General features: G+C 40.9%; 1 protein-coding gene across 3 annotated transcripts in view; it reads right to left on the minus strand.

Moving 5' to 3' along the window:
- nrg2b (neuregulin 2b) overlaps nt 1-24,586 on the minus strand; it is a 147,976-nt gene that overhangs the window by 55,058 nt on the left and 68,332 nt on the right. For all 3 annotated transcript variants that reach the window (XM_047354013.1, XM_047354014.1, XM_047354015.1), the window contains exons 3-4: nt 20,928-21,046; nt 18,080-18,203 (exon numbers count right to left, since the gene is read on the minus strand). In XM_047354013.1, the coding sequence (XP_047209969.1) occupies nt 18,080-18,203; nt 20,928-21,046 (243 nt within the window). The remainder of the gene's footprint in view (nt 1-18,079; nt 18,204-20,927; nt 21,047-24,586) is intronic.

Here is a 24,586-nt window from a genome sequence, read left to right on the forward strand (position 1 = left end):
AACTTAAACTTAAGCCAGAGATTAGAAAAACTGTTGTGAAATCAGGAAAAGGAAACATTTTACTGTCAGGTCAGAGATTTCTAAAAATCAGAAATTCCAGATTTAGGGCATCTCCAATGTAAAGTATTTTAAGCAAGTGTTTTTTTTTATTTACCTAAAAGATTTCCTAAATTTGTTAACTGTTCGTATACCACGTATATCAAAAATAACTTTCTTACTTGCAATTGTGTTTTATTTTAAACCTGGGGAAAAGAAAGAATAGAGGCCAATTTAATTGGTGTTCCTATTTTCGGGGCTCATCTATTATTAAAGGCATATTTAACAAAATATGACAAAATGCCACCCTGGATGGTAATACTGGATAGTTATTACTATCCAGTATTACTATTCATTGGCCATATGACATAACAACATCCACTGCTTATACTTACCTTGCTCTATTCTTTTTTTCTGCATTTAGCAGAAAACAGTCTTAAATCAGAGCGAAAGCATGTTGAACTGTCTCCTCTTTTCTGAGCTCACTCCCAGCTATGAGGGAGGGAGAGACTGAATGCTGCGTCTACAAACAGTAACCACTGAGTGTACCGTTATAACAAATCAATCTGACTCAAATGCCATTACAGTAACAAGATCTTTGACACAGGCTCAGAGTTTAACCTAGATTTATCATGCTGTCTATGAGGAAACTGACCCTTTGACTTGTTTCAGAATCATTTTAGGAACTGGAAAAGAGACGCATAACTCCACATTAAAATGGTTTTCACTGAGGAGAACACAGTAAGGCAAATAGCCAGCTGACATACAGCAACATTCGCATGTATTTGATGCTTCTGGGACCATACTAAATTTTTTTCAGTTCTTTTACTGTCTCCTTCAATAGTGACTTTGGTGCCCTGCTCCATCAGATGATGTGGAGACTTTCAGGTAACTGCTCTTGTTGCTGAAAATAAAACAGGTTAAGAAAACCCAAAGGGAAAAGTTTACAAAAACTAAAAACACTCAACTGACCTGTTTTAAAGGAAAAAAAAAACCAAAACAACGTAGAGTAAATGCATGCACTCACACACACTGACAGACCTCCACAGAGTGTGAGCATGAAAATTGTTGGAATAGATTTTGGTATTTCTTGGCCTCTAACAATAACAGCAGTTTACATGCAGCAGCAAGAATGCTGTTCTGTTTCTGGATGGGTGGCGAGCTGTCAGTGATACCGCGGGGGAGAGTCCGCAATTCTCTCTCTGGCATCAGCTATCAAACTCACAGCACCGAAACTAACAAACAGGCTCACTGCATCACAAGAAACAGAAGATTAAAAACAAGAAACATGAGATTAAATCAAATAAATGCAGCAAAATATCCAGGGTTTGGGTTTGTTGCTTATTCAGTTTTGTTATTCATTCTTACCCTCACAATTAGACATCAAAGACTAATTTTTTATTCCACATTATTGAGAAAATATCCAAAAGGAATTATAAAATGTCTCAAAGTGCGTATTGTAAACTGTGTCATGGCTTTTACCCAACCTTGCATAATTGATTTGATCTGTCTTACTGCTGCAATTGATAGTGGAGCATCTTTTACTGCAGCCGAGTGAAAGATAGGCACGCTTCAGAAAAATCTGATCCGACTGCATCGCACATTATCCTCTGGATGAATCACAACAATTGACCAGAGTCTTCTGATATTGTTGATGTGGCAGTATTCCAGTGATTACAGGATGACAGAGGCTCTTCGGCAACTTCATCCAGCCCCGCTAATAACCATACTCTATTTATTCTTCTGATGTAGTGCCTGGTCAACAAATTTATCCAGATTAAAATGCAAGGACCTTCCTCTTGCCCTCCTGCATAAACTAACTGGGTATCCTTTCCTCCTCTTTCTCACCAATAAAGAGAGAACTTGCATTTTGAATCAATTACAGCCAAAACCCTCAGTAGAGCCCATTCAGCAATTTCCCAGAGAGATATAAATAGAGCAGAGAGAATGAGGTGAAGGCAGCAGCCCTATCAGCTCTCTCTCACTCTTACTTCTATTTAGTCTTTATCTGCCTAAACCTTTTTCCCAGTTTCCCTCTTAAGTCTGTTTACATGTGAAAAGTAACAGAAAGGACATGAAACAAGCACACTTTTAGTTCAATGCATGAACACAAACTCTTTGGTATGATTATATGTATTAAAGGCTAAACCTAATTTCTTTCTTGTTAAATTTGGTATGGAGCATGTGCTATTTTACCATCGCAGTTATCTTTGTAAAGTGGTGGAAATGATTGAAAGAATATCTGAAAATGGGCTCACGCCAAATTTAGTGGTGCAGCTAAACGTCAACTAAAATGACAGCTTCACAGAACAGCTTGCTGGTCTTTAAGTGTTACTTTTTGCTAGTTGTTGGCCAAGAAATGAGTCCTGCTGACGTGGCTTTCTAAGTTAGCCATCACTCCCTCACTCTGACCAGTTCTCTGTTAAACCTCCTCTTGGATAAAGCCACTGGAGTTCCAGATTCTCATCACAGAAAATGCCAACAGGAGGGCTAACCCCAGTGATGTCAGTCCACACCAAGAAAACACTTCTTAATCTAAGTAACTCTTCTACAAAACCTTACATCTGCATGTATGCAAAGGGACATTAAGTTGGGAGAAACCATTAATGGGTGTCCTTATACACTGCTCAAAAAAAGAAAGGGAACACTTAAACAACACAATATAACTCCAAGTAAATCAAACTTATGTGAAATCAAACTGTCCACTTAGGAAGCAACACTGATTGACAATCAATTTCACATGCTGTTGTGCAAATGAAATAGACAACAGGGGGAAATCTTTGGCGATTAGCAAGACACACTCAATAAAGGAGTGGTTCTGCAGGTGGGGACCACAGACCACTTATCAGTACCTATGCTTTCTGGCTGATGTTTGGGTCACTTTTGAATGTTGGTGGTGCTTTCACACTTGTGGCAGCATGAGACGGACTCTACAACCCACACAAGTGGCTCAAGTAGTGCAGTTCATCCAGGATGGCACATCAATGCGAGCTGTGTCAAGAAGGTTTCTTGTGTCTGTCAGCGTAGTGTCCAGAACCTGGAGGCGCTACCAGGAGACAGGCCAGTACACCAGGAGACGTGGAGGAGGCCGTAGGAGGGCAACAACCCAGCAGCAGGACCACTACTTCCGCCTTTGTGCAAGGAGGAACAGGAGGAGCACTGCCAGAGCCCTGCAAAATAGCCTCCAACAGCAGGTTCACACTGAGCACATGTGACAGACGTGACAGAGTCTGGAGACACCATGGAGAGCGATCTGCTGCCTGCAACATCCTTCAGCATGACCGGTTTGGCAGTGGGTCAGTAATGGTGTGGGGTGGCATTTCTTTGGAGGGCCGCATGGCCTCCATGTGCTCGCCAGAGGTAGCCTGACTGCCATTAGGTACCGAGATGAGATCCTCAGACCCCTTGTGAGACCATATGCTGGTGCGGTTGGCCCTGGGTTCCTCCTAATGCAGGACAATGCTAGACCTCATGTGGCTGGAGTGTGTCAGCAGTTCCTGCAAGATGAAGACATTGAAGCTATGGACTGGCCCGCCCGTTCCCAAGACCTGAATCTGATTGAGAATATCTGGGACATCATGTCTCGCTCCATCCACCAACGTCACATTGCATCACAGACTGTCCAGGAGTTGACGGATGCTTTAGTCCAGGTCTGGGAGGAGATCCTTCAGGAGACAATCCGCCGTCTCATCAGGAGCATGCCCAGGCGTTGTAGGGAGGTCATACAGGAACGTGGAGGCCTCACACAATACTGAGCCTCATTTTGACTTGTTTTAAGAACATTACATCAACGTTGGATCAGCCTCTAGTGTGTTTTTCCATTTTTTGTCTGTGTGACTCCAAATCCAGGCCTCCATTGGTTAATAAATTTGATTTCCATTGATGATTTTTGTGTGATTTTGTTGTCAGCACATTCAACTTTGTACAGAACAAAGTATTCAATGAGAATATTTCATTTATTCAGATCTAGGATGTGTTATTTGAGTGTTCCCTTTATTTATTTGAGCAGTGTATGTGCTCATCTCACCTGTGTTTTAAACACAATGTCGTCCTGCATGGCCTGTCCTCCAATTTAACCTACAGACTGCGTTTCACTATACAGCAATAATTTGCCCTTAAGGGAAGAGGATATTAGATGTTTTCCCACATGGGGAAAAGGAGCTTATAAAATACCCCCTCAAGTTTCAGAGCTATCATAAATTTCTGCTGCCTGCCAGTGCCATGCAGTGGACTGATTTGCAGCAGTTGTGCAGATTCATGAGAGACAGAACAAGAGGGAGAGTTAGGGTCTACATATCTCTGAAGTGAACAAGCAGCACTGACAGTCTACAGACAGCAGTCTTATTTACATCCTGTTATCCACCGGCCCTGGCAGACGGGCCAACAAAGGATGACAGAGCTGAGAAACCACAGTGAGTCTCATAAAACTGCAGGTTCCTGGCTATGCAGCATGTTGTACGGAGTGGAATCGTGCACACAAGGTTGTGCAATCATGCACATTTTCCAAACCCCATACGCCTTTATTTGCAGCTCATGACGTCTGTGTGAACCCTTTTAAACTTAGTTTTCTGCTTGTCAGCACCATGAGAATAAATCCTGAATTATCCTTCAGCGGTGTCCGCAAGGTATATCAGATGGGAGGTGGAGGGAAAGGCAGAGTGAAGGAGGGGAACATGAGATACAGAAACATGGGGAGAGAGAGAAGGAAGAAAAAAGAAGCAATGAGTGCAGGTATAAGACACCTAAGGATCTAAGGATGGATTTCTCTCAAATGTGTTCTGTTGTACAGGGAGAATTATAAAAAAGCTTTTAATCATGCAGGACTGCACATACCATCTGTTATCCACACTGTCAGGGGAAGGAAATGCTACACATCTTCTAAATAATCCAGCTTGGAATTTAAAGACTACAATTCTGGTTTCTTATCCAAGAGGTAAAAAACACAAAGTATTATCTATATGTTGAAAAGATTTTCACACAGACAAAAGCACAAGCTGTTTGGGAAAGGTAGCGCTTCATTTAATTACATTTAACAAAGTACTGTTTTCACATTTTTGAAGCTTCCTTTTTATGTTTCATAATACAAAATCATGGGGAAAAGAAGGTGCCTATGATTGTTAAAACAGTCATGGAAAAACTAATTACACCTCTACTTCTTGGTGGAATATAGAGGGAAAGAAGCAGTCAGGTGCTGCTAATAAGGTGCATTGGTTAACGAATCATCAGCAAGTGTGACCACCTCTATGAAAGCAGGTGTGTTGGTAGTTTGTTGCTCTGGAGCATACGGGTGTGTTAACATGGTGCCAAGCTTCAGACCTTGCAGGCCTCAGTGAGCCTAATAAATGTTAAAGTTTAGGAGAGTACAATAAGAAACAGACTGAGAAATGATAGCTTGTTTGGATGGAGTAGGCCTACTCTCTCAAAAGATTATGACCGCATGAATTAGATTGTGCGTCACATCTGAATAAACTGCAAGACTTCTGCAACAATGCACTTGCATGGTCCAAAACACTCATTTCATTTTTCAAGTGCAGTGGTTTGGGGTTTATGATTTGGGCTTGTTTGGCGGTCACATGACCTGGAAACCTTGCAGCTTACCATAAATGCCTTCGCAAACAAATTATTCTAGAGTCAAATGTGAGGACATCCGTCCATTACACGTCTCTCCGAGTTTTGGCCGAAACTGGTTCCTTCATTGAAAAAAAAGAAGGATGAGAAATACATCAGCAAATCTACAACAGATTGACTGAAAAATAAAAATAAATAGACCTTGGTTGTTATGGTTCAGTCAAAGTTCTGAGCTCAACCGAACTGAAACACAAATTTGTCAAAGACATCTGGGCCAGGGTTTCTCCACGATGTGACTGGACCCACAGAAAGTGTGAGTTATTGGTTGTAAAGGTGGTTGTAAAAGCTACTTAATCATGAAGTGTTTTGGAACAGCTTACTGATGCAGAGAAAAACTGCTCAGACAATGTGGGAGCTGGCCAGGTTTTAAAGCTTTAATCTTTTCTGGATCTGTTTCAACTCCTTTTTCAGAGACAACAAGTCCCAAATAAAGAACAGAAGACTGAAAAAACTTACATTTCTCTGGTGATAGCTTTAATTCAAACTGCTTCAACCGGGAGAGCACACACGTTCCTCATGTTCTTCCAGAGTGGCAGAAAATATTATGATGTCATCAAGGAAGACAAGAACTTCTTTAAGATGCAGATCTCCCATGCACCTCTCCATTAGCCGCTGAAACGTGCTGGGTGCATTGGTGATTCCTTGAGGTATTCTGTTCCACTCCCAAAATCCAAGCGGTGTTACAAAAGCTGTTTTAACTTTATCTTCTTCTGCCATCTCTATCTGATAATATCCAGATTTTAAGTTCAACACAGTGAACCACTTGGACCCAGTCAAAGCAGAGAATGATTCCTCCAAATTAGGAAGGGCATATGCATCTTTGATAGTTTGAAAATTAAGTTTTCTGTAGTAAATGCATAGTCGAATAGTGCCGTTACGTTTTCGAACAACCACTATTGGAAATGAGAATGGTGAGGTAGATTCTCTTATGACACCAGCTTCAAGTAAATCCCTAAGATGGTCTCGGACTGCCTCCAGATCTTGGGGATGAATTGGCCTTGCTCTGTGTTTAAAAGGAGTTTCATCATGAAGTTTGATGGTGTTCAAGTTTGATGCTGTTCAATTTGTTAACAATATGTTCTTTCCACTCAAGTGGAATGGGAGAGTCTCCAAAGTTAAATTCCAGAGTGGTCTGTTGAGCTTTCTGAGAAGTAATCTGTTGTGACAAAATGGTAGATGCTGACCCAATGTCTGCAATAATGGTCAAAGGTGGAATAGACACATCTTGTTCTGATTCATTTTTCATGACAACAGGGACTTTATATGGTAAATGCTGTGGCAGTGTGATTAAACAGCTTTGGACACACAAACCCCCTGGCCAAGGTGAATTGGGGTGTTATATAATGGCCCACTTATCTGCAGATGGAGGGTTAAGTCTAGCAGAACCCTCCAGGATGATGGTCCTGGAATAAGGACTGGAGTGGTGCTTAGCAGCCTGCCAGTTCCTACATTGCCAGATTTATTTTGCTGGTATTTTAACTGTAGCAGCTTCAAGACCACTCGATACCCTTGAGCAAAGGGCTGAAAAATTGGCAAGATCACTGCCCAGATGTTGTTCATACAATGGCTCCAGACTGTTCATGCTAATAAGTACATTAGATGGCCTATCAGGACTAGCATCTGGGACCACAAGAGCAAGAGTTGGTACCTCGGTGTTTACGCCCATGAAGTCTTCAGGAAATGTTATGACCAGCTCCATGTATCCCAAATATGGAACAAACTGGCCTGCAGCACCTTCAACCTGAAACAAATCATCCAAGGGCATTACTGGTTGGTCACTCAAATTTTCATTGTAGAACGAAACTGGAATAGTTGTCACCTGTGAACCAGTGTCTAAAAGGCAGTTACACTCATGTCCGGAAATGTCAACAACTGCAGCACACTATGATCCAATCAGGCCTTTGGGTAGTTGAGTTGGTAGTTTATTAGTCCGGGCTTGCAATCTTGCACACTTAACAGTTTTTTCTTTAATAGTGGGACTGGTTTGGCCCCTCCTGGTCCCTGTTTGTCCCGCAACAGGAACCGTGCCTAGTTTAACTTCTTCTGACAAGGGAAGTTCTGCTGTCGCTGGGCAAACTGTCTCTTTTTTTTGGCTACCAAAACAGGATTTGGTTCATTATGACATTGTGGCCTAATATGACCGTCTTCACCACACCTGAAACAATACCCAGGTTTACTATGGGCTTGTGTAGACTGTTGGGGTTTTACTAAGTTTGCCACTTTTTCAGCCTGCTTGCTGTAAATTACCTTTGGTTGAAGGGTATTCCGGGGCTGGGTGGCGGTGGTCGTTAGTTGAGCCAGCTGTCGCTGCACACCCGCCAGTTGTTCTGCTAGCTACTGTGTCATCTGGGTTAACGCAGCAACTGCCCTGCTATTACAAGTGTCAACATGGGCCAACTGTGCATGAGTGAGTGCTTTTTGCTTGGCGGACCCCAGGTGTTGTTTCATCCTGAAAGTTTTAGCTGTCTCCCTATCCTCTTCAGTACGCAGAAGTAGTAGTAGTTCAGAGAAACTAGGTGGGACCATTTTCTTTTGTTTTAATTGGAGTTCAGCAATTAAAGTATTGTCCCAACACCACCGACAGAACTGGTCTATAAGGTGCCGGTTAACGTCCTTCTCTGAGACATCACCTCGTTTCATGGCTAAATTCAATGCCACCTGCAACCACTGGAGATATGAAGATGGCTTCTCCCCTGCGTCTTGAAAAGTGTCCATGAATTTTGCAAAAAGCTCTTCTCCATCTTGAACTGTGTCATATGCTGAATCCAATATGTTTAAATACACATTAGGTGAAATATCTGAACTTAAATGCTTCAACATATCCACTGCTGGGGGTTACAAACTCTCTATGATCCTCCTGGAACACTGAAGGTCAGAGACTAAGGGGTCTTTCAATAGCAGATCCACTCCTGAACGCCAGGTCTCATAATCAGCTTCATGTGCTGGTCTAGGCAATTGTCCAGAAAACACTCTGAGCCTCTGTAGATGGTAAGCACTTTCCTCAGTCTTCACAATATGTTCCACCACGTTGCGCTGGACTTCAGGTGGTTGAATGTCCTCATTATCAAGGGATGGTTTCAGTCGTGAGGTCGGTCGTTGCTCACTTCCTGGTCTGGAAACGGTGGGATCGGAAGCAGTGGCAGTTGACAGAGCTGGCTCCTCCTTCATTGTTGGCCCTGAGGCCGTTAGGGCCTCAAGGTTCTCATCATGTTCCTCCGTCTTGGTAGTAGAGCGAAGTTCAGCAACTGACTGTCCAATATGAGTCATCGTGGTCTTTAAAACCTCTGCAAAGTCCATGCCAGACAGCTTTGCGATCTGCTGCAGCTCAAATAAATAAGAATGAGTTTTTCTCTGTGTAACATGTTCTGCATACACAACAGATAAATCAGAAATGAGAAATGTTTCTGTCTTCTCAGAAGAGTTTAACGAATATGGTAGAAGACTGACGTTTTTTTCACACACACAGACATCTGTGGCAGCTACGAAATAGCATCTCCCATCTAGCATGATGAGCAGCAGCTGTTTAATGAGACACTGATGGTGGCTTACTATTACCAGTCACGTGATAATGAAATCACGTGACAAATGTACTAAATGACAGGAAACAAAATACTGAAGAAAATAAAGGAAAGGAGGCCTTTTTTTATTTTTAATATTTTTATAAATCTTTAAATTAATAAAATAAGAGAAAAAAAAATTATTCTTTAAGAAAATACAATTTTGGGGAACCTAATTTCAACCACAAAAATAAAATAGTAAAGAAGAAAAAAAAAATACTCAAATGAATAATAAAAAGTTTATATAATGGAAATGGGGAAATTTCAAAGGGAAATGAGAAAAAGTACCCTGGTTACAAACAGTTTAAAAACAAAACCCTAGGACCCATGTATTTTTATTGGCTTGGAGTTCAGCACCCTGATGTAACCTTGTTCTATCCTTTAAACAATAATACTTAATACATTTTAGGTTTGTTTTATAATTTTTCTATCAGCCAATAGCCCTATTTTACCTTTCATGTTCTTGTTGTGTTGTTTTAATATCTGTTTGCTGCATCTTTTTCTACATCACTTTGGTTCAACTTATGCAGTTTCAAATGTGCTCATAAATGACCTGACATTGCCATTTTTCCTCCTTTTTACACTTTCTGTTTCCTGTGACTGTAACATATTTTATAATACATGTTTGTAAAATCATTAGCAACTAATTATGTGACATCAGATTATATATTCCTCATTAAATGTTGCACACATAATGGAGACAATCCCAGTGATCCCAAGATAGGAGGAGGTTATAGATCCACCACACCAGTTTATTTTGTATTTAGTTATTTGACAGAGCTTTCTAACTTTTTATATTTACTGAATAATAAGTACTGAATACCCGAATGCTTAAGAATAGTAGCAAATGTGGCGCACCTTACCACCACTACAACAATGTATTGGTAATACATTCTCAAAGCGAAACAAAAGCAGGCAACAAACCTTCTTATGATGATTTTTTAATGCTGACTTTATTGATTTTACAAGGTCTTTTCTCTGACAGCTAGTTTTATTTATTTTCTGAGTGTACTGTTTATATTCAGGTCAGGTTTAATCTAGCTTGTGGTTCATATGGAATTTGTTTAACAGGACTTATTCAAAGATCCTTCATACACTATTTTGCACAATGTTTTTTAATTAAAAATAAATATTAGTAATGATGATAGAGTGAATAATGGAGCTGGAATGGAGCCCTAATTAACTTTTGGATTACCTACCAATGAAATGATCAGGTTTCAGCTAAATAAAAAAAATCCTAATTCAAAACATTTAAACTCTTAAAATTGTTTTCAGTTAATGCTTTGGCTTCTTTTTTATTCAGAAATACAGTTTTTCCAATTTCACACAGGCACACATATTTCCTTATGTGTAATAAGTTGATCTAAGTCAGCAGTGAATCATCTAATACTCAGTTAATGAACACTTTTGCACTTGCTGCTCTAAACACCTACAAGTCTGATGGCTGTTTCCTGGGAAGAAGCCTCCTACTCACTAAAATTGATGCATTTAATGCTTACAGTTTGTTTCAACACAAGGAGGACTGGATCACTTATAAGTGCAGGAACAATGCAGATCCGACGGAAAAGACTAGTGATCTAGTAGATCCACTAGTTTGTCAAGCAGGACATCAAGTTTATAACTTGATGTGAATTTAATGGACTGAGAATTGGTTCATGTGCCTTAACTCAAACCTTTATAAACCGTTTTAATGAAAACACATATTTTTGTGACTTACATGATATCAAAGCCTATCTGGAACACAGTGGGCTCCATTTATTAAAAACTGGAGTAGATTTAGCTGTTGAAATGAACATCAGACAAGTTTCATATGTAATTTATGAATCCAGTGGTTTACTGGCCAGTCTCACCGTAGAACACTCTGCATCTGGAATAAAAAGTCATCATTTAAACACTACATCCATATTCATTCATAGCTTAGGTGGTCTCATCTACACAAAATGGGGAATAATAATGAAAATAATAAAAAAGACAAATTTCTCTCTAAATTTAAAGTGACAGCATCACAAGAGCATTAGTGATAGAAAGACAAAATCCTAAATGTAGTTCCTCAAACAAATAAGGCGGTTGTTGTGTAATGTCTTGTTAATTTGGAACAATGCCTCCCAACAGTACTATTTAACAGCAACGTTAAATCTCCCTATTTGTTGTCATATTGTGGTATCCAATGGCCTGGCAGCAAATTTATCAGAAACAGTTCAGATTCATGCTGTAAGCTTGAAGAACAACAACCATCTTGCAGAGAAATCCCAAGCAAAATCAGTACTATATAACTTTCTTTCCTTTTGCAGAAACATAAAGGTGTTGCTTTTTGCCCTTGTCCTCCATCTTGTCAAATAAGTAGGCAAGTATAGAATTAAAAAATGTTCTTCTCAATTTTCATATGATATTTAGGGGAATGTAATGACACAACTAAGCAAGCTTTCTCTAATTTTCAAAATCGTTTGGCAAATATAACCCACAAATTGAGTGGACTAACAAGTCTGCGACACAGCTGGATTTATTCTGCTGCACCACTGATTCACACAGATGTAAATACGTGTAGACGTTGGTTTTGATTTGAGTTCAGAATCTGCAATGGATGCGTCCTGAAAGTTGCGTTGAAATGACCGTTGAATGACCGGTAAATGAGGGTCAGTGTGTGTAACATGAAGCTAAAGTGCATGGGCTAGAGACTTTATCAGCTCAGGTTTCCCAGTTTCAACAAAAAAGCTGGAATATGCTCCGTTTGCCAAATATTTTAGAACCTTGGCTTCAGCTAACATCAAATGGACCATAGTACAAACCTATGTTCAGTAAATAATATCTAATGATTCAAGGTAAAAAAAAAAAAAGGCTTAGAACCAGCTTGGTATTTATCCTGCTGTGTGTATAACTATCACAGAAGGGAAAACAAAAACTCACCACTTTTAATTTGGACTTTTCACTGTTGCTCAATAAATGTTGTCCAGCCTTCAAAGGTACTAATTCATATGAGTATGAGTGGCTGTACTGACTTTGCTATGATTTATATGATAGTAACTCAGGGACTAATGGTCCAGCTGTTATTCTCACCATGTCTGAAGGCTGATATGGACTCACAGGTGCGGCTCAATACACAACTAAATGTGAACGACCAAACTTGGACATTACCTGACATCTGTCTTCTTACTTTGTACTCTCTGCTGCACGGTGCCCTTAGCTCGCAAAGTGGCTCATGGTTATATGCCAAAAGAGTGACCGTCAGCAGAGAGCAGCTAATACACTGTGTCAGCGGGACATCCTCTTTAACTTTTCATAGCTTCACTGAACAACACTGCACTGCTCTCAAACTGTGTTTTATAACAGAGTCGAGTTGTAGGTACTTGACTGTAATATTACCTGCTCCCTGTAACCAGAGCCAGACTTGCTGGGCTGCTGTATTTGATGGATAAAATGGAATATCTACAGCACTAGAGAACGGTTTACATATATTCACCAATAATGTAAAACTATTTCTTTTCAGTTTTAAAGGACACATATGAACCATTTTTTTATGAATGATTTAGCAAAATACAACTTCACATAAAAAAACGACTGGGTGAACAAGTCTCAATTTCTTGTGGATTTCCTCTAAAATGTCAAAGTTTCATCCACATATCCGCACAAATATTAAATCCTAAGCAAACCATACCTAAACCACAAGAACCTTGTAGACATCAGCAAGCTTCTGGCAAAATGCTGGTTTGATATTTAACAAATTTTATTGTGAGTATTGGCAAACTTCATTTAATTTGTTTGGTTTCCTGGCAAGACTCTGCCTTCAGCATAGTCCATACATTTTCAATAGAGTTAAGGTTGGAAGTTTTCACCAACCCAGAAGCTTATTGCTTCTTTATCCACTTCAAAATCTTTTTTTCTGTGTGGTTGGGATCATTGTCCTGTTGTGGAACACTTACTTTTGTCCAGGTTTCAACCATCTGACCCACACATTCACCATGGAATGAAAGGAATGTGGTTACAATGTTATGGAGAAACCATCAAACCAGAAACCATCAATGCTCATGTTTTTCATAAAATGGAAGCTGGGAACATCAGTGTTACTGTCCACAGTGAAGTAGTTTAATGTATGCGTTAATGTATAAAACAGGCTAACATTAAGCTTTTGGAAAGGCCCCAAACTTAACAATTAACTATACTTATAAAAAAACCTACCAGCTTAAATAGGCTCCACCATTTTCAGACATAAACAGAGATAAAATATCCAACCCAAATTATACTTGTGTGGTTTAGGTGACATTTGCTAATGGAAATCCTACAAATTATTAGGGAGTAGTAGAGGGGGTTGTTTATCAGTCTTTTGGAGTTAATGAAATTAACATCAGGTTCACTAAAGAGGCAACAATGAGAAAACCTCAAAAACAGGAATGATTATGTAGGTGGAGGCCACAGACTTTTATTCCCTCCTCTTTATTTTGACTGCTTTTCAGTAGTTTTTCATTTGACCAGGGTCAGTGTCACTACTGATAGCAAGAGGCGATACCTGGACCCTACAGAGGTTGGCAGGCAGTCCAACTCCACCAGGATGGCACATCAATACATGCCATTGCCCAAAGCTTTGTTGTCTCCCAGCACAGTCTCAAGAGCATGGAGGAGATTCCAAGAGACAGGCAAATACTCTAGGAGAGCTGGACAGGGCCTCAAAGGTCTTTAATCCATCAGTAGGACCGGTATCTTCTCCTTTCTTCATAGAGGAACAGGATGACTACTACCAGAGCACTATAAAGTGACCTCCAGCTTGCCAAACCATTAGAAACAGACCTTATGAGGGTGGCCTAATGTCCTCTAGTAGGTTCTGTGCTCCCTGCCTGGCACCGTGGAGCTTGTCTGGCATTTGCCAGAGAACACCAGAATTGGCAGGTTTGGCACCGGGACCCTGTTCTTTTGACAGATGAGAGCAGGTTTACTCTGAGCTCATGTGACAGATGTAAAAAGCTCTGGAGAAGCTGAGGTGAAAAGTATGCTGCCTGCAACATTGTTCAGTATAATCAGTTTGGTGGTGGGTCAGTGTTGGTCTGGGGAGGCATCTCCATGGAGGGACTCACAGACCTGTACAGAATAAAGATGGCACCCTGACTGCTGCTAGATATCAGGATAAAATCCTTTGACCCTGGAGCTCAGTCATGCCCTGGTCAGGATCAGGGCTGCATCAGTCATCTCATAAGCAGCATGCTTCAATGTTGTCAAGCATCCATACAATCACTTGGGGTCCATGCAAACTACTGAGTACCATTCTGAGCTCCTGCAATGACATTTCAGCAACTTGGATTAGCTGCCGCATCAGTTCTTTAGTTTAAATTTATCTGAGACTTTGGATTAAGCACTCTGTGGGTTGAAGTTTTCTCAAATAACGTAGCGTCCTCCTGTTCCTACCATTACCCATTCCATATCAGTTTGGAGAGAGAGCATGATTTTTTTTTTCCCACTGAGATCTAAAGTGTTTTCAATATGTTCCTTTAATATTTTTGACCAGTGTATGTCACGATGTGGTTTTGGATCGGACCAAAGTGCAGACAAGAGCTCGGCAGGATCATCTTTGTAATTCAAAGATTTATTTACAAGGTCAAAAAACATAACAAAGGCATGGCGCTGATGGTGTAGGGGCGAAAGCACGTGACCATGTGCAGAGGCTATAGTCCTCGAAGCGGCTGTCCCAGGTTCAAGTCCCAGACCTGGCAACATTTGCTGAGTGTCTCCCCCTCTCTCTACCCCTCTTTCTTGTCTGCCTACTGTCAAAGGAAAAATACAAAATAAAGGCCACTAGTGCCAAAAACATATCTTTAAAAAAAAACAAAAACGTAGCAAATTCACTACAGGTTTCCTAAGGCAAGGCGTGGCAAAAAACAAAGCATAATCATGGACAAGAACGAGGTGTGACAAACACAAGGAACCAGCAACAAACAATGATACAAAACCAACTAATACAGGTCCTTCTCAAAAAATTAGCATATTGTGATAAAGTTCATTATTTTCCATAATGTCATGATGAAAATTTAACATTCATATATTTTAGATTCATTGAACACTAACTGAAATATTTCAGGTCTTTTATTGTCTTAATACGGATGATTTTGGCATACAGTTCATGAAAACCCACAATTCCTATCTCACAAAATTAGCATATCATTAAAAGGGTCTCTAAACGAGCTATGAACCTAATCATCTGAATCAATGAGTTAACTCTAAACACCTGCAAAAGATTCCTGAGGCCTTTAAAACTCCCAGCCTGGTTCATCACTCAAAACCCCAATCATGGGTAAGACTGCCGACCTGACTGCTGTCCAGAAGGCCACTATTGACACCCTCAAGCAAGAGGGTAAGACACAGAAAGAAATTTCTGAACGAATAGGCTGTTCCCAGAGTGCTGTATCAAGGCACCTCAGTGGGAAGTCTGTGGGAAGGAAAAAGTGTGGCAGAAAACGCTGCACAACGAGAAGAGGTGACCGGACCCTGAGGAAGATTGTGGAGAAGGGCCGATTCCAGACCTTGGGGGACCTGCGGAAGCAGTGGACTGAGTCTGGAGTAGAAACATCCAGAGCCACCGTGCACAGGCGTGTGCAGGAAATGGGCTACAGGTGCCGCATTCTCCAGGTCAAGCCACTTTTGAACCAGAAACAGCGGCAGAAGCGCCTGACCTGGGCTACAGAGAAGCAGCACTGGACTGTTGCTCAGTGGTCCAAAGTACTTTTTTCGGATGAAAGCAAATTCTGCATGTCATTCGGAAATCAAGGTGCCAGAGTCTGGAGGAAGACTGGGGAGAAGGAAATGCCAAAATGCCAGAAGTCCAGTGTCAAGTACCCACAGTCAGTGATGGTCTGGGGTGCCGTGTCAGCTGCTGGTGTTGGTCCACTGTGTTTTATCAAGGGCAGGGTCAATGCAGCTAGCTATCAGGAGGTTTTGGAGCACTTCATGCTTCCATCTGCTGAAAAGCTTTATGGAGATGAAGATTTCATTTTTCAGCACGACCTGACACCTGCTCACAGTGCCAAAACCACTGGTAAATGGTTTACTGACCATGGTATCACTGTGCTCAATTGGCCTGCCAACTCTCCTGACCTGAACCCCATAGAGAATCTGTGGGATATTGTGAAGAGAACGTTGAGAGACTCAAGACCCAACACTCTGGATGAGCTAAAGGCTGCTATCGAAGCATCCTGGGCCTCCATAAGACCTCAGCAGTGCCACAGGCTGATTGCCTCCATGCCACGCCGCATTGAAGCAGTCATTTCTGCAAAAGGATTCCCGACCAAGTATTGAGTGCATAACTGTACATGATTAATTGAAGGTTGACGTTTTTTGTATTAAAAACACTTTTCTTTTAGTGGTCGGATGAAATATGCTAATTTTGTGAGATAGGAATTTTGGGTTTTCATGAGCTGTATGCCAAAATCATCCGTATTAAGACAATAAAAGACCTGAAATATTTCAGTTAGTGTGCAATGAATCTAAAATATATGAATGTTAAATTTTCATCATGACATTATGGAAAATAATGAACTTTATCACAATATGCTAATATTTTGAGAAGGACCTGTATACTGAGGGATAACAAAGGGCTGGTAATCAGAGAAAACTGGGAACAGGTGTGACAAGGAGGCAGAAGGAACAGGTGAAACAAATACAAAGGCTGAGGATGGGGAAAGTAAATAGCAATAAACAGAAACACAGACCAAGCAAACCTATAAACAAAGATAAATAATCAAGTGGAGGAAAAGAAAACTAGAATAATCATGACTAAAGTAAACAGAGAAACTAGAGGGAACATAGGAACAACAATAACAACCTGAGAACAAACAAAAACCCATAAAGAAAACCTGAATACAAAAGTAAACAAACCTAACCACACTGACTGAATTAACTGGAAAGGAAACAGAAAAATAAACTAGTAAACAAGAAGAGTGCAAAGGAACAAATAATTAAACACAAAGATACTAAAGAGAAATAAAACTAGAGAATCCAGGGAAGACCAAGAACTATATTATAATAATACCCCATACCAAGTAATAAGACAACAACCATAAAAGAACTTAAGAAGTAAACACTAGGAGGCGGAAGAGGGAGAAAAGAAAACATGATACAAAAACCAAAATAGAAACATCTAAGCAAAAAGTAAACAAACACAAAGCCACAAACAAAGTCCAAAAATGTCAATCCATGAGAGTGTATATATCTAAAACTGTAATTATAATTATAATTTTGCCTTTGTGTAGATGAGAAAATATCAACAATAAATTTAAACTTGTGCACCATTAATAACCTATAATTTATACGACATTCACGTCTATGACAAGTGGATGTAAACAATTTGTCATTCAGTCTATTAACCACTGTAATAATCCAGTGTTTTGGATGCTAAAAGGAAATTAAAAACTATTATTTCAAAATATTTAAACTAACAATTTTGCTGTGATTGAATCTCATAGAACACTCACAATTTTTTCCCGCAGGGCTACATTTGCTCCCTCTCTCACTCACAAGCAGACGTCACACATAAACATGCTCACATCATTGCAGCAGGGAACGAGGACTTTTGGATGAGTATGGACATTAACTGAAGGTGAAGCTCTGTTTCGGCCATCTGCTCTAAGCTTCTATGAGAGCTGGTAACAGGTGAAAACAGGTATTAAGACATATTGGCGCTGTTAGGCAGGTTGCAGGCATGGATGTGTTGGGGGGTTTTATACGTAAAAACAGATCACAAGGTGGTGCAGTGACAAACAACACTGAGATCACTGACAAACGAAAGGCAGAAAAGGAGAGGGAGAGAGGCTGGTGTTGGAGAAATGTGGGGAGCAGGAATGTGCTAAATGGATGGAGGCAGACTGAAAGACAAAACTTACTTGCAGGACAGCTGGTTAATACCATGTATAAAGTAACAGTCTCCTCCGTTAGCGCAGTAGGCCTTTTCTGAATCATTGCAGCGCCTCGCATGACTCACACCTGGAGATGGGGTTGTGGTGGTCACTGATGAGGACAGAGTGACAGAAAGTAGACACAGAGGGCATTATGTTTAGTAGTACACACCCCACTACAGTATGTGACAGTACAATACATCTCTCCACTTACTAAACAGGTATTTGTTGTGTACTAAAGACACTTAAAAAAATACATTTGAAGGTATTTAATAATTTATTTTACATTCCATAAAAATACACACCGCCATTTGTTTCTGACATTTAATGAAAGAAAAACAATCCTGTTTTAGGTCAGTTAGGACTATCAAAAAACAACTTTCTTTGCAAAATGACAGAATAATAAAAACAGGAATATCAGTCAGTCAGTCATTTTCTACCACTTATTCCATAGTGGGTCGTGGGGGAGCTGGTGCCTATCTCCAGCAGTCTACAGGCAAAAGGCAGGGTACACCCTGGACAGGTCGCCAGTCCATCGCAGGGCAACACACATACAACCATGCACACACTCGTTCATACACCTAAGGGCAATTTAGAGTTACCAATTAACCTAACAGGCATGTTTTTGGACTGTGGGAGGAAGCCAGAGTACCCAGCGAGAACCCACACATGCACAGGGAGAACATGCAAACTCCATGCAGAGAGACCCCAGGCTGGGAATTGAACCCAGGACCTTCTTGCTGCAAGGCAGCAGTGCTACCAACTGCGCCACCGTGCAGCCCAAAACAGGAATGTTTTACAGTATTTTGAATTTCTCTTCAAAGTCAGACGTTTACATAAACATAGTTTATTGTGTCTTTAAACAATTTAGGGAAACTCCAGATGATGATTTCATGTTTTGTAAGCGTCTGGTTAATTCACGTGTCAGTGAAGCCAACTCTAAATTTTAAGGCAATACTTTAAAAAACACAATGCTTCCTTATGTGACATCATGAAGATAATAAACAGAAATCAGCCAATATATCAAAAAGAGAACTGAGGTACAATTTTCAGATGCCTGAAGGTCCCATGTTCATCTCTTCAAACAGTTATACAGAAGTAAAAATACCATGAGAATGTCCAGCTATCATTCTGTTCAGGATTCATACTGTTCTGTGTCCCAGAGATGAACATGTTTTATGTTGAAATGTACAAATACACCCCAGAACAAAAACCAAAGACCTTGTTAAGATGCTGACTGAAGCTGGTAACAGAGTGTCAGTATCGTAAGCACTGTACCCTCCTGGGAGGAAGAGACCATTACTCCAAAGGCAGCATGGAAAAGCCAGATTACTGTTTTAAAACACACACAGTGACGAAAACAATAATCTTTGGAGACCTGTCCTGTGGCATAATTAAACTAAAACTGAATTATTCAGCCTTGTTGACCATTATTATATTTTGAGAAAAACTGGGGAAGTTTGTAAGCATGAGAGCCTTCATCTCAGTCTCAGAAAAAACCTTTGCAAAGCTGAGAAGGTGTGTGTGAGCAATGCAGCCTACAAACCTGACACCGTTAAGCCAGTTCTGTCTGGAGGAATGGGCCAAAATTCCAGCAAACTATTGTGAGAAGCTTGTGGAAGTCATAAGGCTTAAAGGTCAGTTCTATGAAATACTAAAGAAATGTAAAAACGTTTAAACATTATCTGAAAAAAGATTATGATTATTATACAATAAACAATTTAAGTACATTTTAAAACAAGAATTTGGCACACTAGTGCAAATTTAATGTACAATTTCTGATTTCACACATTGTCAAATTTATACATATAGGCTCAAATATATACATACGCCATTCAGGAGGCTTAATCCAAGCCTTTTCGTGTGTCTTTGGAATCATTCTTGGCTTGGAACACCAAACTGATTCCAAATTTTAAGCATCAGACCCAAACCAATGAAACAGATAAATGAAAACTAAATGGGATGGTCAAGGAGAGCTCAAGAACTACCCAACCCTTCATAAAATGTAAAAACACCAGTGTCACCGTTTACAGATAAGCCAGTTAACATTACCAGTGGGTGCCGACTATGACAGAAATGCAGTTCAATAATCAGCAACTGGGCTGCACGGTGACACAGTTGGTAACACTGTTGCCTTGCAGCAAGAAGGTCCTTGGTTCAACTCCTGATATCTGCATGGAGTTTGCATTGTTTCCCTGTGCATGCATGGGTTCTCTCTGGGTACTCTGGCTTCCTCCCACAGTCCAAAAACATGACTGTTAGGTTAATGGGTCTCTCCTGCCTTTAGGTGTGATTGAGTGTGTGCATGGTTGTTTGTCTTGCGTGTCTCTGTCTTGCCCTGCGATCGACTGGCGATCTGTCCAGGGTATACCCTGCCTCCCGCCCATAGACTGCTGGAGATCAGCACCAGCTTCCCTGCGACCCACTATGGAAGACGCGGTATAGAAAATGATTGACTAAACAACAACTTCAAATCTGCATGAATCTGCATGATGCTGCTGTGGTGGTTAGCTTGGCTTCAGTGAAACTGTATATCGTATAATTATTCCATCCAAAGAAATGGTTAAAATAAATCACTAAAAGCCTAAAATTAATGTGACATTCAAAGCAAGTGTATCTACATTTCTGACAAGCACTGTAAATAGGTGACATTCAGTCATGGCTGCTACATTCTATTACATTCAACTTTAAAACACTGATGCATTTTCTTAACCCCTATATTAACAACTGTTTTTCCTGCAATATGTTTATGTTGTATGTTTTTCGCCCAATATGACAGTAAAACAGCTCAGACAGACAGACATGAATAATAAATCTGCTTAAGAGTGACGCTTACATATCTGTACGGTGATTATACTCGTGGCGTTTTCTTGTCCTAACGAGTTTTCAACCAGGCAAGTGTAGTTGCCGGAGTCTTCTACGCGAACACGACTGATCAGCACCTTTGAATTTTTTCTTGAGTAAAAGACAAAGAAAGAGACAGAGATAAAAGAAGGACATTCAGTTATTGTTGTTAACATTAAAATAAAAAAGTTGTTTTCATTTCTAGAAACTGGTAAAACTAAGTAACTGGTAGTTTAAAAAAAAACTAAAGCTAAATGAAGTTCAAAGAAGAACCAGACAGGACTTTAGACTTTGAAATACTCCAAAGTTGTGTTGCACATGCAGGCACTACTGATTACCAATACTGAAACTAGCATAACACTAGCATGCATGAGTCAATAGTAAAGTTCCAGAGCTACAACCTTTCACAGGCTTGCCATCCTATGACCGCCTGCAGAATATGAGTTAATAATGAAGGAACTGTTAAAAAGTGTCTTCTTCAGGAAATTTGGCACAGACTGCAATGCCTGAATAGTAATGGGAGAAAAAAGGTTTTTCTGCATCATAGATGCCATGGAGCTCTCATGTCAAAACCTCCCACTACATGTGTTTATTTGAAAGTCCTAATATGCATGTGAGGTGTGAAAATGTTTATGTATATCTTTTTATGTTTATTTTGCAGTTTTACATAAAAGATCAAAACGCCTTCAAACGCTTCAAGTCTTTTTTGTCAGCTATCTGTCTAGCATGGACCAGCATGCGTGTGCGAGGACAGAATAGTAAAAGGACAGTTACCCTGGGGGCTAGTATAAGATCCACTGTCGACCACCACTGCGATCAAGATAAGAACAGCATGGATCAACAAAAGCAAACAGACCTAACCAGAGATTTGGAGATCATGTCACATGTGTTAGGGTCCAAGTCATCTGGGAGATTAAGTAGGTCCTCAGTCAGCGCAGCAGCTACCAAGGCAAAAGCTAAAGCAGAGGCGGCCCTGGTAGAAGCCAAGTATGCAGTTCAAGAAGCAGAATTGATTAAATGGCAGGCCCGCATTGATAACATCAGAAAATGCTAGCTGAAGCAGGGCAGCGTGAAGCAGAGTTCGAGGCGAATCTATATGTCTAAAAAGTAAAGAGGAGCGCAAAAGTAGCCTCAGCAGAAGGAGCAGTCTATGAAGCCGCAGCAGCAATGGAGTCAGATCAACTTGAAGGCATGACCCAGATCTATCCTGAGGATTGCACTCAACGCACAGGTGAGTATGTGCAGGCCCATTACGTGACACCAAACGCTCAGCAGCAAGCTCCGGTCTCACAGGAACCAACTGCCATACCCATGAGTGCAGAACGAGCATGCCCAGATACAATTCAGTGGTATCCACTCCATAACCAGGAGACCAGTTTATCCAAACCCTGCATTGAAGATGAGGAAATGCCTGGTGCACAAGACAGAGGCTGCTTACCTTGCGTTCCTGCCCCAATGTCTCACACATCCAGTCTTAGAGCTTACCCTTGTCAACCAACACAAATAACTGATCTCACCAAATATCTTGTTGTAAGAGAGATGGTGAGTTCTGGGATACTAAAATTCGATGACAGTCCAGAAAAATACTGGGCCTGGAAAACGTCTTTCCACGACATTACGGGAGAGCTCAACTTGACAGTTCAAGAGGAACTTGACCTTCTGATAAAGTGGCTCGGTCCCAATTCATCTCCTCAAGCCATGCGTATCAGGTCAGCCCATGTCCACAATCCAATATCAGGTGTCACTATGGTGTGGGAGAGGCTAGATGATACATATGGCTCCCCTGAGATTATTGAAAATGCACTTCTGCTAAAACTAGAGACTTCCAAAAATATCAAACAAGACGATCAGCGTCTTAGAGAACTAGGGGACATTTTAAAGATATTTTTTCGGCACTAGTGGCCTTTATTTTTTATTTTTTGACAGTAGGCAGACAGGAAAGAGGGGTAGAGAGAGGGGGAGACATTCGGCAAATGTCACCGGGTCCAGGACCCGGGACGGCCACTTCGAGGACTGTAGCCTCTGTATATGGTCGCGCGCTTAACCCCTACAACATCAGCGCCGCGTCCAGGGGACATTTTAATGGCGGTTCAGTCAGCTAAGTCAGGCGGAAAACTACCAGGTTTAGCCTATCTTGACACAGCCAGGGGGGTTAACCCAATTGTGGAAAAGCTTCCGTTTGGCTAACAAGAACGCTGGATTACCCAGGGATCCAAGTACAAGGAAAAACATAATGTTCCCTTTCCACCTTTTAGCTACTTTGTAAGTTTCATATGTGGTCAAGCAAAAACCCGTAATGATCCAAGTTTTGTGTTCTCTACATGCAGTACTATGACCCACGTAAAGCCAGAGAAACCGTTAAGACACAACAACAATTACAAAACAGTGTCAGTGAGGAAAACTGAAGTGGCAGTTGGACCTGGGGTCACAAATAGTGTATCAGAAAAGAAATTAGAAGAGCCAGCAGAGCGGTGCCCTATACACAGTAAGCCACACCCCTTAACAAAGTGTCGGGGGTTTAGAGTCAAGCACTTAGATGAGAGGAAAGCTTATCTAAGAGAAAACTCAATATGTTTTCGTTGTTGTGCATCAACTAAGCATATGGCCAGGGACTGTAAAGTTGCTGTGAAGTGCAAAGAGTGCAAAAGTGACAAGCACCTTACTGCTTTGCATCCTGGCCCTGCTCCTTGGGTTACAGAGGTGCAAGCGACATGGCAAGAGCAAGGCGGGGAGCAAGAAAATAGTCCGCCTCCAGAAGTCACTTCAAAATGTACAGAAATCTGTGAAACATCGCATGGACTCAAGTCTTGTTAAAAAATCTCCTTAGTGAAAGTGTATCCTGTTGCCTGTCCTAGCAAAGCCCAAAAAATGTATGTGGTCTTAGATGACCAAAGCAATCGATCCCTTGCCAAGACAGCCTTCTTTGATCTGTTTGGCATTAATGCTGTCTGCTCTACTTATACTCTAAGGACCTGTGCAAGAGGCAACAGGAAGGAAAGCTCACAATTTTGTTGTCTCATTTCTAGATGGAAAGTATCATGTAGCACTCCCACCTCTTTTGGAATGCAATTCTATGCCAGATGACCGCTCAGAAATTCCAACGCCTGACATTGTGCAACATTTTCCTCACCTAGCTCCTGTTGCAGGGGAAATACCACCAATTGAGCCAGAAACGCCCATCCTTCTGTTGTTGGGGAGAGATGTCCTGAGTGTGCACAAAGTACGTGAACAGTACAGTGGTCCCCATAACAACGCCATATGCCCAGTGGCTAGATTTGGGCTGGCTCATTGTAGGTGAGGTGTGGCTTGGTGGGGTACACAAACAAACAAAGGTGAATGTCTACAAAACAAATGTGCTAAACAATGGCTGCACTTCTTTTCTTAAGCCTTGTCCTGGTGCAATCCACGTAAAAGAGAAGTTCAGTAGTCCCACAGAGCAAACTATAGACCACGCATCCGATATCATACAAACAGATCCATTCAAACCAACAGACAACTTGGGGCTTAATGTATTCCAAAGAAACCCTGATGATGACAAAACAGCCTTGTCTATTGAGGACAAGATCAGCCTTGTCTATTGAGGACAAGATCTTTCTTGAAATTATGGACAGAGAGGTTTATATGGACAATGACAACCATTGGGTGGCACCA

Source organism: Girardinichthys multiradiatus, chromosome 23 (assembly GCF_021462225.1).
Source record: "Girardinichthys multiradiatus isolate DD_20200921_A chromosome 23, DD_fGirMul_XY1, whole genome shotgun sequence".
In the NCBI taxonomy this organism is placed as follows: Eukaryota; Metazoa; Chordata; class Actinopteri; order Cyprinodontiformes; family Goodeidae; genus Girardinichthys; species Girardinichthys multiradiatus.